General features: G+C 39.6%; 1 protein-coding gene across 1 annotated transcript in view; it reads right to left on the reverse strand.

The window, feature by feature from the left end:
* Positions 1-16,306, reverse strand: part of NUFIP2 (nuclear FMR1 interacting protein 2) — a 37,370-nt gene that overhangs the window by 11,826 nt on the left and 9,238 nt on the right. The window contains exon 2 of the mRNA XM_072430636.1: positions 4,473-6,155. Coding sequence (XP_072286737.1) covers positions 4,473-6,155 — 1,683 coding nt within the window. The remainder of the gene's footprint in view (positions 1-4,472; positions 6,156-16,306) is intronic.

Below are 16,306 nucleotides of genomic sequence, written 5' to 3' on the forward strand. Positions count from 1 at the left end.
CACACACACATATATACACTACATGTTACTGTACAGTTAAACCACGTTTCACTTTTTTTTTAGCAGATTTTTGTGGTTTAAAGTTTATTACATTTATTAAATATTGGACATATTTCAAAAACAATTTAACACTTTTTGCATGGAAATACAGAGAGCATTAGAACGCTAGGGGGGACATCATGTGCCACATTTACCAGGGACTGTCTTCCACTACAAAACTTCTGTCCATACTCACAAATGCAGTTCTTCATGGAAAACAATCCATTAGTTTACATAAAAAGACAAAAACGTTGCCGTCGAAACGAGTGTAAGACTTTCCATAGATCAATTCAATATATATCAATATATTCTGTGGAGAAAAACTAGGGACCTTAGGGAAGATTTTTAAAGTTACTACTCAATTCTAAATGTCTATACCTGGGCAAAGCTAAAAACATCACAAGGGTTGCGTTCATTCCAGGTCAAATTTCTTCACTCTTCCCACTGCAGTGACAATTAGAATCATAAGTTATCAAGCTGCCTTAAATAATTTGTGGCTCTGCCCTATAATCAGTGTTCCCAACTTCTCAGTAACCACCCAAAAACACTGTGTAGTGCACCCAGCTAAAACAGCCTGGAGAGAACACAGTATAACTGTTATTAGGGTTAGCGCGTTCACTGTATGAATTCTGATTTCATTTGCTACATTATTATCAGAAGCACGGATTCAAAGAAGCTAGAAGTAGCTAGAACTTTCAGAGAAAAATTAACAATGGTGGTTCATGTATCTCTTTTACGATAGGTCCCATTTAGAAGAACCACGTTAGTGTTTTGGTAACAAATGTGGCTATTTTAAGATTATTTTTATGTTTTAAGTTTTCGCAAGACTTCACTTATTGCTTGATCCCGAGGTAGTTCTGAAGCTAGCCTCCCATAGGACTCCTGTCAGCTGGCAAATTGCTAGCTATTTGCATCAATGGTTTTTAAAGAGCAATTGCAGATTTGACAACGAGCAGTAATATTTATTCTGTATGGGGCAGTGATTCAATGGCATGAGAAAGCAGTAACCGCACTGCAACCTCACCTCCAGTCTGAACATTACTTTACTCATTTAGGTTATTAAAATAAAGTTAAAGATGCTCGCAGATCAGCAACTCAAAGAGCTCTCCTTAGCTCAGAACATATTTTTAGGTCTCTACAACTTTCTATTCTACAATTAATGGGATGTCAGCAATACAGGGATTTTCAACAAGTTTTTGTTTTTTGTTTTGTTTTTTTGATTCTTTAAGAATCAAATACAATGGAAAGTAAATTGCCTATTTAATGTACAGCGCTGCATAATATGTTGGCGCTATTATTATTATTATACAGGATTTATATAGCGCCAACATATTACGCAGTGCTGTACATTAAATAGGGGTTGCAAATGACAGACTATTACAGACAGTGATACAGGAGGAGAGGACCCTGCCCCGAAGAGCTTACAATCTAGTAGGTGGGGAATTTACACACAATAGGAGGGGGATATATAAATCCTGTTTAATAATAATAACAAAGTAATCTATCACTTCAAATTATTTTTTTCGAAGTAAGGTCTATTGGCACCTACACCTACAGCTGGAATACAGGCTTTAATAATTTTTTTTTGTAAATTGAAATAAAAACCAGTGAAAATCTAAACCAATCTCATACACAGAATGATAGGATTTTTTCACTGCCTTTGATCAGGGTAATTGTGTTGAGTTGAGCACCTTTATCAAATACTAAGAACATTTACATCAAGATATTCTTTTTACTTGTTATCCAAGATAAAAATATAAAAGGACACAAGACTGCTGAGGTAAGCACGGCTGAGTTATTGAGATCAGAAAAAGATAAAGCAATGGGTACAATAACAGGCAGCTAAGCTATGTGATCACTAGCTCAGGGTCAAAGATCAGCTACATTTGGCCATATTGTCTGCAAAAGCTGAATTGGAAAACATTTTACAAATGTATTTATTAAGGGTTAGTACAATTACATGTAAACAGAAAGCTGCCCATAACTTCTATAGCCTGCTGCTGCTCCTGCACAGTCCAATACAAGCTAGGGTGAAGAGGTGACAAGTCTCCATTGTAACAAGATACAATGTTATGTCATTTCACTTTGTATAAATCTCAGGACAGAGTAAGCAGAAATACAAATCATTAGACAAGTAAAAATCTTCTAGATGTCATTTGTGTATTCAGATGCTTGTCTTGAGCATTTACAAGGTTTGGGGAGAAATAGAAGATACATTCCTGCTGGGGTCAATTATTAGAAAAAATGGGGGAGAAAGGTGTTCCAAATTTTCACTTTGAACATTTCTATAAGTACCCTCAAGAACTCTTGTAAGAGAAATTCAGGGCTGACACTGCTGTCAGAGAAAGCAAGCTAGTCATTTCAATCTAGGACACTAGATGCACTCCTATGCAGTCAAGGAATACTTGCCTTCATTGACAATACCAGAAAAAGCTCAAAACATAGGCAGACTTGGCTTAGATATTTTCCAACCCTGCATGTTTGCCTGCACTTATTCCTTAGTTGATTTTTATTCTGGATCCTGTGCATAAGCCGCTTTCAGGAAGAGCATTTTTTGTAATGGGGAAAGAAAAGCCCCTGTTTTCTTGTATGAATATTCTGTGGCTGCATCGGTAGAAGGTTGTTCTGCTTATAGAAAGGAACACTCCTCTGCTGCAACAGCCCTTACACAAGATGCTTATGAAACTGCTTCAGTAAAATAATGGAAGTCAGCAAAGCATTGACAACTATAAGGTGCAAATGGCTCAAAATCGAAGGACTGATTAAAAAGTAATAAATGATAGATTATTTAACAGTGTGTTGCATTCTTGTGTTACTGACCATGACAGAAAACTATACACTCAGTATGAGGTTCTATTCACTTCTGCATGCGATTTAAAAAGATATCTGATTATGTCTATAGATATCTGTATAGGCTCTTCAGACCACTGCTGTGTTTCACTGCAGCAGCAATAAATTGCACAAATGGCTCCTCATGTTGAGGGGAATAAAAAGATTTTCGCCCCTTTTTCCTCCCCATTTCCTAATTCTGCAAACACTACACTTTCTGTATCTGGGTGTCTTACACTAGGGCGATGTACACGTCAGAGGATTCTCCTCCGATAATCAGCTCAGGGCTAGTACTGGAGAGGAATCTGGCGTGTACAGCACTTGTCCTTAAATCTGTCCTGGCAGATCCACGAATGATTGTAATGGAAGTGAAGGGGAAAGTGCACAGCGGGGTGCCGCTCCATTGTTCTCCCCTCTACCCATAGAGCAGAACGGCACGTATGTACAGCGCTCATTCAGCCCTTTGTCGTTGGCAGGGATCATGAAAGATTTTTTTCCAACGACAATTATTGAACGTGTCCAAGTAGCCTGACTTACTGCATCATATCCATGAAGGGAGCCATGGATGATAAGGACAGATGCATTTCTAGTAAGCTCAGAAAATATTTTCTGTATTTGCTGAAAATATCTTTCATTTACAAAATGAAAATAAATGTTACCAACTGAACTAAGAACTGGTAAACATGGCAAAATATTTTTTACTCATTGTTTAAATATTCTTTACAAAGCAAAACTACACTTGGTTACCATCACACCCTGGTTAGTGCAGACATCTTCACCTGAACTTTTTCCTGGTTTGAGATGTCTGGCTATCTTCACTGGTTAGGTGGATGTAGTGAAGTTTATTTCACATCATTACATGAAAGGGATTACCATTACCTGACAGGGGTGCTTACAATTGTCAATTTCTTTTCATTTAGGTGGTTTTTTTAATAGAAAAGGAAAAAAAATGTTACTGTAAATGCCTAAAAGGTGTTTGTCTTTTGTTACTTATATATTACTTATATAGTTACTTATAAATTGTTATTTATGTTAAGACCATCTAACAATCCTTTCTGTCCAAAAGTGCTGCTGTCCAAGAGTGGCTACAGTCCTCCTTCATAGAGACAGTACAGTGAATGTAGGCAGCCTGAGACAGAAGTGTGTGTTACAATTTTCTGGCAATCAACCGTTTATTAACTATAACAGACCCCAATTAGTAATTCTTGATTGATAGCAGGCCTGAGAACAAGTAAATACAGATCATTTCTAGATATGTGCTGCAAGTGCAATACATAAAAAAAAAAAATCAAAGTGTGATCACAAAGCACTTAAGCAGAGATATTCTAGTTTTGAAGATCAGAATATATTAAATTGGATTTATAAGTGCATATGTTACCTACACTGCTTTTAACTCCTAGAAGAAAAGAATTTAGGTTTTTTTATTCCCAGAGCAGAAAAATTCATTTACTTTTAAAGCTCTCCCTTTTTTTAGATTACATGTTCCATTTCTGTACACGGTGGTACTTTTTTTTTTCAAAAAACAATACACAAGGTAAATATGCTAAAGAAATGTAACATTTTCCAGTGATAACACAAAATCAAACATCTTACACAATCTTTACCTTTAGTGTGATAGATAATAGCAGCCCTCAGGTCAAAAGAACCCCAGCTATCTTTGCAATCAAGATCTCCGTGGTACCTCTTATCTTTGGCGGAGGTCTGTAAAGTGTTTTTCAGGGAGGTCTGAAGAGTCACTTCTATTTCCAAGACCTTGGACTGAAACACTAATGAACCCTGGCTAGCAGCTTCTGGCTTTTGCAGCTCTCCTAAATGCTGTGGTTCTAAAGGTAACACAGTCCCATCTCCCCCTGACCCATGAGCTGCTTTCAGCGTGGCACCATCCGGAACATGAGGGCTAGTCCGTTTCTCCAGCTCATAGGCCTTGGGGAAAACTGGGCGCTCATTTCCTGAGGAAACAATTTCAGCCGCCTGTGAAGTTTGTGGGGTAGGGTGCTCCCAGACCACCGGCCCAACCTCTGTTTTGTCTGTTCCAGCCTCAGGGCCAGCACTAGGTTCATTTATAAAAGACAAGCCCCACTGATTCTGGAAAATTTCTCCCAAGCTGTGTTGATTTGACGGTCCAGATGAATCTCCCTGCACCACTTCAGCCAGGGCATGTTGCATATTTGAAGAAAACGTATGAAGGCCAGATTTCTTTTGTTCAGGGGGATTTGAAGAGGCAGGAGAGGATTCCATAGATGAAGGCTCTGCTCCCCCAGGCAGTGTGTGTGATACAGTACTAGCAGCAGCAGCCATAAAGCCCCCATCAGCTCCAACTAAAAGGGGGCCATTGGCAAAGTTAACTGTAGATACAGACTTCATGGCAGACATGGGAACCTGGGACACGCAGTTCAAAGCTGGGGTTTCGCCAGCTTGAGAAGAGAAAGAAAGGGAAGAGGGGAGCACAGGGTTGTTCTGGGCTGCTTTGTTGAGGTTTTCTTTAACTTTGCTTGCATAACTTATTTTGGGAACTATTTTAGCACTACTATTGTCAACTGGAAAAACAGGAGGGGGTTTAAACAGTTGCCAAGGGTCCTCTTTGGAGGAAGTGACTGGGGAAGCTTTCCCTTTGGGCCGGTCATCAAACTTTTTTCCAGCAATAGGTTTGGCATCAGAGTTTTTCCTCTGTATATCACCAGAGTTCGGTTTCCCTCGACCAGCCCCTGTAGGTACTTGCTCACATTTCCAAGAGGCTTTACCATTGTCCAGCCGAGCTCCTCCTTTCTGCTCTGCAAAACCATCAGATTTTGAATTTTCAGAATCCAGCTTGACTTCAGGGTCTGACATTTTGCCAGTCAGATGGTTGGAGTTCTCAGCAGCCTTGGCATTGGTACACTTGGCTTTTCTTTTTTTGGGTGTGGCATATCCACTCTCAGACCCACTGCCATCATGTTCTGCACTTTTGCTCACATATCCATTAGTTATATATCCAGAGTTATTTGAAAGCAAACCATTTTGAATGAGCCCAGCCTCTACTTTGTCTGTGCATTTGATATCTTTAGGTTTGCTTTCATTAGTTTTATCATTCTTTTTGTCCATACTGTTTTTCTGGAGCAATGTTTTAGTCTTGTTACTAGTTTTGCCAAAATTAATAGTCTTGGCTAGGTGCCTAGAATTGGGGTCGGCAGTAATTTGCTGGCTGCCGTTCGTTACCCTGGAGGCAGTCTGATTTGCAGATTTGTCAGAACCCAGGATCCGTATAGGGTTGTGTCGATCTCCTGTTGTACCATTTATCTCTCCATGTCCTGAGAAAAGATAAAAACAAGAATTACTATGCAGAAAAAATAACCTACAACATGTGCTGCTCCCCATTCAAAACATGTTCTGCAGCTAAAAGCTTCAAGCAACCGGAATATTTCACACCAAAGATTACATGGACTTTGAGGTTGGGTGGGTGGGTATACAAATTCGGCACTGTCCATTACCAATACAAAACTCTTTCAGACTGGCCTATCAAGAGGCCATTATGCGACATCAGCCTATGGTGCTTGTGCTTCTATAACTGGGTTACTTTGTATGTTTTAATAATAATAATAACAACAACAATCTGTATTTTTTTAAAAGTATGTTAAAAAATGCATACAACTAGGTATTCCTACTTTAAAAAACAAACAATAATATTTGATAAAAATTTGTTTTCTTTCAACTTGTTGAAACTCCACTAGTTTCAAAGCAGGAGAAAAAAAAGGAAAATCAGACACCACCACTGTAACCACAAAGGGATTGACTTTTAAATAATGCAGCATAAAACACGTACATAAATAACCTTGCCAAAGAATGCGTTTGACAGTTCTCTAAATCTAACAATAAGGTTCAATAACCCAACTGAAGTAAGCAATCTGATTTGTTAAGGATTACAGAAGATTTATGTAAATATTGACTTTGGTGAAGAAAACTGAGCTTTAGCACACTCACTTTTGTGCATCAGTCAGTAAGGCCTCTCATACAAATAGTGGTGAGTGGAGGAGGGGATAGAATTTGACTTTTTTCACTCCAAATGGTTACAGGGCCACAATAAAGGCTGCCCTTGCTGACCTCTTCTTTAGAGAAAGCTAGTCTGCTGGCTTTCTTTTTGATGCTTTGGGTTTGAGTTCTAGAAGTGAAGCATTAATAAAGAAGGAGCTATGACACTCCATGTGCACCTTTATAGAAATCCAAGACTGGATAAAAATACACAAAGTCACGAGCATTAATTAAGAACACACTGTCCTCCTCCTGTTTTTACACTAGTTTCTCAATTTAATTAAATTGGTTTTAATGCTATAATTAATATTAATGAGTTTTGCAGGATTAACTATTCAGTCTGTACAAGGCGAAATGGGTCATCTCCAGCAAGACCAATGTACCCAAAAAAAAAAAAAAAAAGCAGTTATAAAATCTAACTGTCATGTAAATGACAACTCCGTTCTACATATGGTTGTATTTATGGTATACATTATAAACAAAGAAATGCTAGGAGAGCAAATTATTAGTTTTATTATAATGCAGTAAAGTAAGCTAGCTGGTCCTGCGCTATGTGCAGCTCTTTGTAATAAAGTGTAAGGAATAATACTATATTAGTATTTATACTATATTATTAAATAATTAATTATACTATAATAATAAACCGTATAAAAAAACACATCATGATACAATGGTCTGTAAGCCTTTGCAACTCCAAACTGGGTACCATTTTCCCCCCACCCCCATAAAGACTGGACAATGAAAAGAGAAAAAGCAGACACATCAGAATGTTCTGTCCTGACTGGTTTAATGTGATAATTCTACCTAGCCCCTGGTGAGCTTTCTGTACAGATCTAAAATTATTTTGAATACAAGAGCGTTTTATTGCAGTCCAGTGAAATAGTAGGTTTGTCTGAAAAGCGATGGTCTCAATTTTAAAAACAGAAAAACTGCTGCAAGTATGATGCACGGATTTGTCTGAATGCCAAGCAAAGCTATGACATTTGCCCAAACACTGAAGTCTGCCTGGCCTTTTCTTCCTGCTAAGCATTTATATTGGCCAGTTGGACAGCCTAGAATAGTCATGGGCTATTAAGAATGCGAGTAGTGGGACTTAGAAGCAAACTCTGACACTACCCAGAAGTTTCAGAGACTCCCCTATCACCATGGTGTAGAACCTAGCTTTATAGGTAGTCCCCCCCACCCAGGTTACATACGAGATAGGGACTGTAGGTTTGTTCTTAAGTTTGAATTCTAAAAGTCAGAACAGGTACATTATTTTATTGAAAGCACTTAGAACAGATGTTTGTCTCAACATATTGTGACATATCTGACAGAGTGGTGTCGGGTTACTGTATAAAATCCTCAATGTAAAATTATGGAGCCTAAACATTCAATAACTTTTGGAGCAAGCTTTGTTTTGATATGCTAAAAGAAACAACTGCAGTGTTTGTCTTGGTCATAAAATGGTTACAAGAGCTTGCAGAACAGCAAAAGACTTCTTCTTCAATCATGCAAACCGCCCCCCTCCCATCAAGTCTCCGTCCAGCACACGAGCGAGCAGGGAAGCCTGTTTGTATCTAGAAGTCATCCATATGTTGGATGTCATTAGCTCAGGGACTACTTATGCTGGCATCAACAGAAAAAGGGAATGGATTTCTTTACATGAGTACCAGTATCTACAGGTATCACACAAGCATCAGATCATCACCTATACCAGTAACCCATCTACAAACCCAGTTATAACAAAGACTATTCACTCTCTACTGGGTACTGCAAGTTTTACCCCACATGGTGCCAGCCTTTTACCACTCATTCTTCATCTAATGATGACCCATTGTGTTTTCCCTGCCTCTAGCTGCAAATCAGTTCACAATTACTTCCTAAAAGAGAATTTATTGACAACACTCTATTACTGCCACAAGGCCATAACACTGCTTTAGAAACGTGCTCTGGAATGTCTATGAGCTCTTATATTTCTAACCTGTTCCAAGGGCCAGTATGAAAAAGTGTTTTTTATTTTTTTTTTTACTTCAGCTGATATTGGAAAACAAAAATCCACGCCCCAGCCCTGCTCTTGGGGTACAATTATCCAGCTGAAGGCACAATGAAAGATTTCTCATTCTGTAGACACATAACTAAAATTGAAGGTTCATTTATCCTGGCTGGGACCTCTCCCTAATCGCCTATACATGAGACTGCTGCAATCATACTTACCTCATCCTCTGCCAGAAGAACCTACCTAAGGATGAGGTTATTGCCCTTTCAGATAAAGCCCTATGGTGAAATTCAGCAACAAGCTTCTACAATGGACTGGAGGATTTCCTATCAAGATTTCACAGAAATCAACCTGCAATGACGGTGACATCACAGCCAGAAGATAGGAATGTAAGTTTCTGCCTAGCATTCTGTACTGTTAGGGGTGGAAGGCTCAGCCAGGGGAAGGTCGGTTTTTCGCAGAAGAAATAAAAATAGCTGGCACGTTTTGGCTGTCTCTCCATACATACACATGTCGGGCTGTCTCTCCATACATACACACGTGGGGCTGTCTCTCCATACATACACATGTCGGCTGTCTCTCCATACATACACACGTCGGCTGTCTCTCCATACATTTACATGTCGGCTGTCTCTCCATACATACACACGTCGGGCTGTCTCTCCATACATACACATGTCGGGCTGTCCATGCAGACCATGGCCGGGTACTAGCAGCACACACCTGTCCTCCTCTCAGTAATGGCTGTGTAAGGAATGCCACCTCAGCATGGCTGTGTCAGCCCTTCCCCGGACTGCATACAGAGCGGCTTCATATCAGTGTGGGATCGCTCTCAGCCCTCGCACAACTCCCATCGGTCACCTTGACTGCCGGCTCCCCAGTCCGAGCTGCAGCAGGGCGGCGGGGTGGATCAGGGCAGCGCTGCTCGCCATTTCAGTACTGAACCGGACACAGCCGACCATACTGACAGGACCGTAAAGAGGCGAGGCCCGTTCTCCTACCGCCGCGCCCCTCTCATTTCGGAGCCGCACCGCCTCTGCCGGCCACAGCACGGTACCGGCTCCCCTGCGTACACCATTCAGAACCGTCCCGGAGCCAGGAAGTCTCGCGTCACCACAACTTACACATATCGCGAGTCTTCGGCTGGCACGGGGCGCACGCGCGGTTTCCCGGGATGACGCGGAAGGTCAGAGCGCGTGTCTGAAAAGAGCGCATGCGCGGTGTCACACCACTGACAGTAATTAACGTGGCAGCTCGAGCAGAATGACTTGTGTGTGCCTAACCCAATGCAGGCCTGGGAAATCAAACCCATACTACATAACCTCTGCTCCAGCAATAATGCTCATGTGACACACACAATCCTGTGCATGGGGTAATACTCTTAGGACATAAGTGGTCTGAACCTCCAGCATCTAACTAGCCAACCCAACTACAGAATATTAACTAGCACGGGTTCAACAGGGAAAAAATAACAATATACACATATTATTCATGTATTTATATAGCACCAACATATTACGAAGCGCTGTACAAAGTCCAGTCATGTCACTAGCTGTCCCTCAAAGTGCTCACAGTCTAATGTCCCTACCATAGTCATATGTCTAACACATTCTAAGAGTAGTTTTTTGGGGGGACGCCAATTAACCTAACTGCATGTTTTTTGGATATGGTAGGAGACCGGAGTACCTGAAGTAATCCCATGCAAACACAGGGAAAACATATAAACTTTTCAGATAGTGTCTTGGCCTAGAGTTGAGCCTGGGATCCTACAGGTAAGTGTGCTAGTCACTTGGGTACTCTTCTGATATGCTGCACAGTTATAACCCAACTAAACTGAGAAAAAGGGAAACCGTTCAGTAAAACATGTAAGCAAATCATTCCCTCCTATAAAGTCACCAGTGACAAGGACCATAAAATAAAAATACCCAAAGCATGGTTAGTGTGCATTTTAACACTACTTATCCATTATACTCAGGCTTTTTTAAGTAACAAATAGAAAAATGCAGCAGATGGTTCCATGTAAAGGAACACATTCATGGATAAACCACAGATTTTTTGCATCAAAAAAAAAAAAAAAAAAACAGAGGAGAAAAAAAAAGGGACAGAGGGATTGGTTTCCAAATAGAAGATTTTACATTCATATTTTTACGTGCATCACATCAGGGATAAAGACAACAGAGGAGAAACAAAGGACAGGGGGATTGGTTTCCAAATATGTCACATGATTTATAATCTTCATGTTTTGACAGCTCAGGATATGTCAGATGCCTATATCTCGCTGCCATACCTTCCCCTGACTTCATTTGTTTCCCCTCAAAGCACTCAACATAACCAGTATGCTATAACAGCAGGAAACCACCAGTAACAGGGTGATGGCTGGGGTGGTACTGCACAGTGGCACTTATACATGCATCACAGATAGTGAGTTCCATAATGTGTAACTAGCAACCCAGGTTATATATTTATTCTAGGATTCAATTTTCTTTTTAATTTATGGGTAACGTTTAAAACAGGGTTTAAAAGAATTTAAATAATCACTAAAACAAACTAAAGCAGTGTTTCTCAACCAGGGTTCCAAAAAACCTTCAGGTTCCAGAGTTTGCTGGGGTTCCTTAAGAAATGAGCAATTTGTACCTCTCAGGTCAGCTTGACCTCCCTGGCGGTCTGATTGTATCAGTATTTTTAAATGTGAAAGCGGAACATTTGACATTTAAAAATACTATTTTAAATTTCCTGCCAGGTCCCGTCCCCAGCCGCACGCTCACACGTCTCATGCCTCCCCGGCATTTGCGTCCTCTAGACTTGCGGAGGACACTGAGGGCTCGAAGGGACCAGGTAGGCTTCACAATTCCCCTACAATTTCACCCTAAGTGTGGCATAGGGTTGCCACGAGGGAGGTTAAGTGACACCAATGGTCGTTTTGGCCACCTGTAAGGATGACATTCTTCCCACGGGCCAACAATGTAAGAGAAAATCTTCCCATTGATCACCATGATAGCATACAGAGAGCTGTGGATATTGTAGATAAATCAGGAGTTCCCTAAACACCTGAGAACTATTTCAAGGGTTCCCTCATTTTAAAAGGAGTGAGAAAGTCTGATCTAAAGTATCTAAAGGAAACCTTGCCACTATTCCACAATGCTTCCTACTGCCCACATTGCTTAATGCTAGTTTGGTTAAGCTAAACGATTCCCTGAAGACAATTTTGGCAATGTCAATTTCTGTGGTTACCATCTGCTCTCAATGGTTCCTCCAGATTACTTTGTCCTGTAGTGAGGTTATGACATGGAGGTTAGAAGGAAGAATCACTGAAAGCTGAAGATCTACACTTCTGAAATGTTGGTTTTCCAACAGACTTCAGGGAAAGGGCAGATGTGTTTAGAAACATAACATCCGGAAAGGTAAAAATATACGCTCATCTTGTACAGGCATGAATGCCTGTAAAAGTGCCATCCATGCTTATATATGGAAGATATAAAAAAAATTCCACTTGTTTGGGGAATCCTGATTATCACAATTGATAGTCAAAATCAAATAGCACAATCTGTACTCAGGTCAGTTCTATACATAAAAGATGCCCATATAGACAATATATTTTACAGTTCATTAGATTCACATAGCTCCCATGGAAGCTGAAAGCATGGGACAACTAGGCAAATTGTACACTATTTCTAGAAACATATCAGTAGCATACACCTAAAAAGTATATAAGTGAATAGTTCTCTTGGGTAAATGGATACAGGGTTCAGAAATCTTACAGGTGTGTGGGAGCCCCTATTTGGCACAGTAAAACAGATCAACCAAGACCAACAGCAGACATAGAAAAAATATAGTGATACACAGTCCAAGCAAACAATCAAGACCCAAGAACAACAAACAGCAAAGTCCCCATGTTTCTACAAAAGGTATAATAGTATTTAAATATAGGAATGAAGGGAAAGCACAACATAAGTAAGAAATATTCAATTCACCTAAACCAATATAGTATTCAAAGTGGCTCTGTCATAAGGAATGTAAAGTACAGCTAGGATCTAGCATTCACCAAAGAAGAGTTCACCAAAGGCAACCTCCACAATCTTGAATTTCAGACAAAAAGCTGTATGCATTAGATGTTGTAAAAAAGCACTGTTTTACCTGCCAAAAGATTTGTAGAACATATAGACAGGATACAGCCAGTTTTCTCATCCTAAAAGATAGGATAGCCAGGTACTATAATGGCGGCAAAACTTCTTGAACAACAAACCCTTAACCTACTCTGTGGGAAATGAATGAGAAGCAGCACAATATTGAGTCATGACTTGTATGCATTACTCTTATAATTATGTGCTAATTGCTGGCTATCCCTCTCCTGTCTAATTACTGAAGACTAACAAACAAAATTGTCTCCAGTTGAATTTACATGTTTCATTTAGTTTTAATAAATAAACCACATTTTAGGATGTTCTAATAAGTGCAGCACTGTATTAACCGGTTCCTGGAGTCCAGTTTGTAGGACCTACCGTAATAGTAAAATGTTTTTCGGATTTGTGCCACTGTTGGCAAGCTAACACCAATGGCTAATTTTTCCATCTCTTGTGAACTCTCAGTTTTTCCCAGCTGCCATTAGAAACGGGTGCCCATTTTCATCCACTGATGCCTGATAAAATACTGATAACGGTCAAAAAGAATACAAATAAATATGTTAACTGCCTGGCAATCTAGAATACTTTAGGTTACCTCCACATAATGATGCAGAAAGTCAATGTTTATATTCTGCATATTTTTTCAACGCCCCAATTGTTTATTGGCTGAAGAAAGGGGATCATGGCACCTGGCATTTTAAGAGGGATGATCAATAATGGCAGCCCTAATAATACAGGCTTACTTTAATAATACAAATAGCATAAGCTACAGGTACCCAAAAGATGAGGAGTCAAAAAAAAGATTTCCACCATGATTTTACAGGTACAGAAAGGTAGTGAATGGTTTCCAGAATGGTTGCAGCAATTAATACATCAAGATTTCTTTCTCTCCCATTCTTAAAAAAATTGAGAGAGGATCGAACTCTATTACTGGTTTTGCCTTTAGATACACTTTAAAGTTGCTCTAGACATCCAGTGGCAGTTAAATATTAAAAGTACAATCTGATCGCCAAACAATCTTTCCTTCTGCCAAATAAGAGCTAGTGACCTTCCAATATTTCTTAGGTAAAAAAAAAATCTCACTTCTATGGGTACCATTGCAGAAAAGGACAACTGAGAAGAATTTTAATGACATTCCAGTTTCTGAAAACTAAAGGGTATTCTTAACTTTTGCTCTCAGTAAGAGTTCAGAGGGCATTAGGGCTGTACACATTTTAAATACCCACGTGAGCAAATACTTGGAAATCACAACCCTATAAACATTTTCAACTATTACTTACAAAACAACACTGAAATAAACATTTGACACTGTTTTCTAAAACATTCATAAAAACAAGAATTACATTTTAATTTGAAAAGAATCTGCAAGGTTACTACAATATTATATCTTCACAGAAGGTTCACAGCAGTAATGCTTTAGGTAGTCTTGTATAGTGTCAATAGACAGAATAATGGTAATATACAATGTACTAAGCAAAAACATTTAGCAATAAAGGTCGCCTGCATTTGCTCATCATAAGCACTCACAAGACAAAGGATCAACTTGCCTACCCACCAGATTATGCTACAAAGATTAAACAGACCACATCACATGCCTAAACTCTAAAAACAATATACACACTCACTATGCAACATGTAAACAAAATAAGGGAGAAATACCAAAACCTTGGATAACCCCGGTACTGCAACATGTTGCATTGTCCTTGTACTATCCAGGAGTTTGGAAAGTTTTTATGCAGACTAAGCAGAGCAGTATAATTTCTGACAACATTAATGCCACATGCCAGAAACTGTATTGTACTGCTATGTATGGTCTTGTTTTTCTGTTTAAAATCAACTCAGTCCTTGCTGAGAACTAAAGGTGAACCCAAAACAATTGTCCACCTCCTAATATATATATATAAAGCACAGGTTTGTACTCCGGGCAAAGCAACAGGTTTTGAGTAAGAAAATTTTAAAAACTCATGATTCCTTCACTGTATAGTTTGCCATTTGGAACTCCTCACAAGTGTCTAAGGACAATGGTGTTGTAAGCATCAGAACTGGACTTTGAAGCAATGGTATGGTCTTATGGGTCATATTTCATTTTAGATCATATGAATGGTTGGGTCCTTGGGCACCTTCTAACTAGGCGAGAGATGGTAGCAGGATGCACTATGGAAAGAAGACTGACCAATGGTGGCAATGTGAATTAAAGGATATGCTACCAATGTCCTAGTCCCAGATACCACAGGTCACCTTCATTGGTGTCCATGTTTCAACAGGTCAAAGCAGTTTGGGTGCAAAAGGAAAACCTACGCAGGATTAGGAAGGTGGATTTAATGTTTAGCCTGAATGGTGCACCCCTGACCTCTGCAAGTTATGCCACAGTACAGGTAGTCCCCCGGGTTACATACAAGATTGGGACTGTAGGTTTGTTCTTATGGTACTTATGGTATGCAAGTCGGAACAGGTACATTATTTTATTAAATGCAATTAGGACAGATGTTTGTCAACATGTTATTAGGCAGCGTGGTGTCAGTTACTGTATAAAATCCTCACTGTGAGTTATTCACAAACAAAGAAAAAAAAAAAAAAAAAAAAAAAAACACATTATGGAGCCTCGACATTCATTAACTTCTGGAGCAAGCTGTTCTTTTTAATGACCAAGAAAAACTCTGCAGTTGTTTCTTTTTGCATATCAAAGTTACAAGATGCTGAAGAACAGCAAAAGACTTCTTCTGCCAATCATGCAAACCTCCCCTTTCCCTGATCAAGCATCAAGATTAAGCAGGACAGTCCCGTTCGTATCTAGGAGTCGTCTGTATGTCAGATATCCTTAACTCCGGGACTACCTATACTGCAATACAAGCTGAATGTAGAACCTGGCCCATGTGGTCAGTAAAGCAATAGAGAAACAGACAAAGACCAATGAACTGAGAGTTTTTAAACACCAAAATAAACCTTGTAGTTATGTCAGGAGATTTCTGCTTAATGCTACTGCCCTTCCTGCTCCATCTGACTGCTGGTGGTCGGGTGATCATATTAGCCTGAAGTCAAGAAATATTCATTGGAAGAAATTGCAAGTGGTTTTCTTTACCTAAAGCTTAGCTTTCATGTGCTTCTACACTAATAACCCCATAGAGTATCATGGTGGTGGTAAAATACTGCCATTGTCCTTTGCGTAGAAGGTAAGTATTGCAGCATGATCTGCTCTCTTTTTTGCTCGTTTTAAAACCTGCTGGGGGGCCATAAAAACAAAGCACTGAGCCAAGCACACTTTCAGTGTTTGCTGTATAACATTTGCAGATTACTCATTATTTTCACTAGTTGTCTGAAACTGCTGTTTAAAGTG

Source organism: Pyxicephalus adspersus, chromosome 1 (assembly GCF_032062135.1).
Source record: "Pyxicephalus adspersus chromosome 1, UCB_Pads_2.0, whole genome shotgun sequence".
NCBI lineage: Eukaryota > Metazoa > Chordata > Amphibia > Anura > Pyxicephalidae > Pyxicephalus > Pyxicephalus adspersus.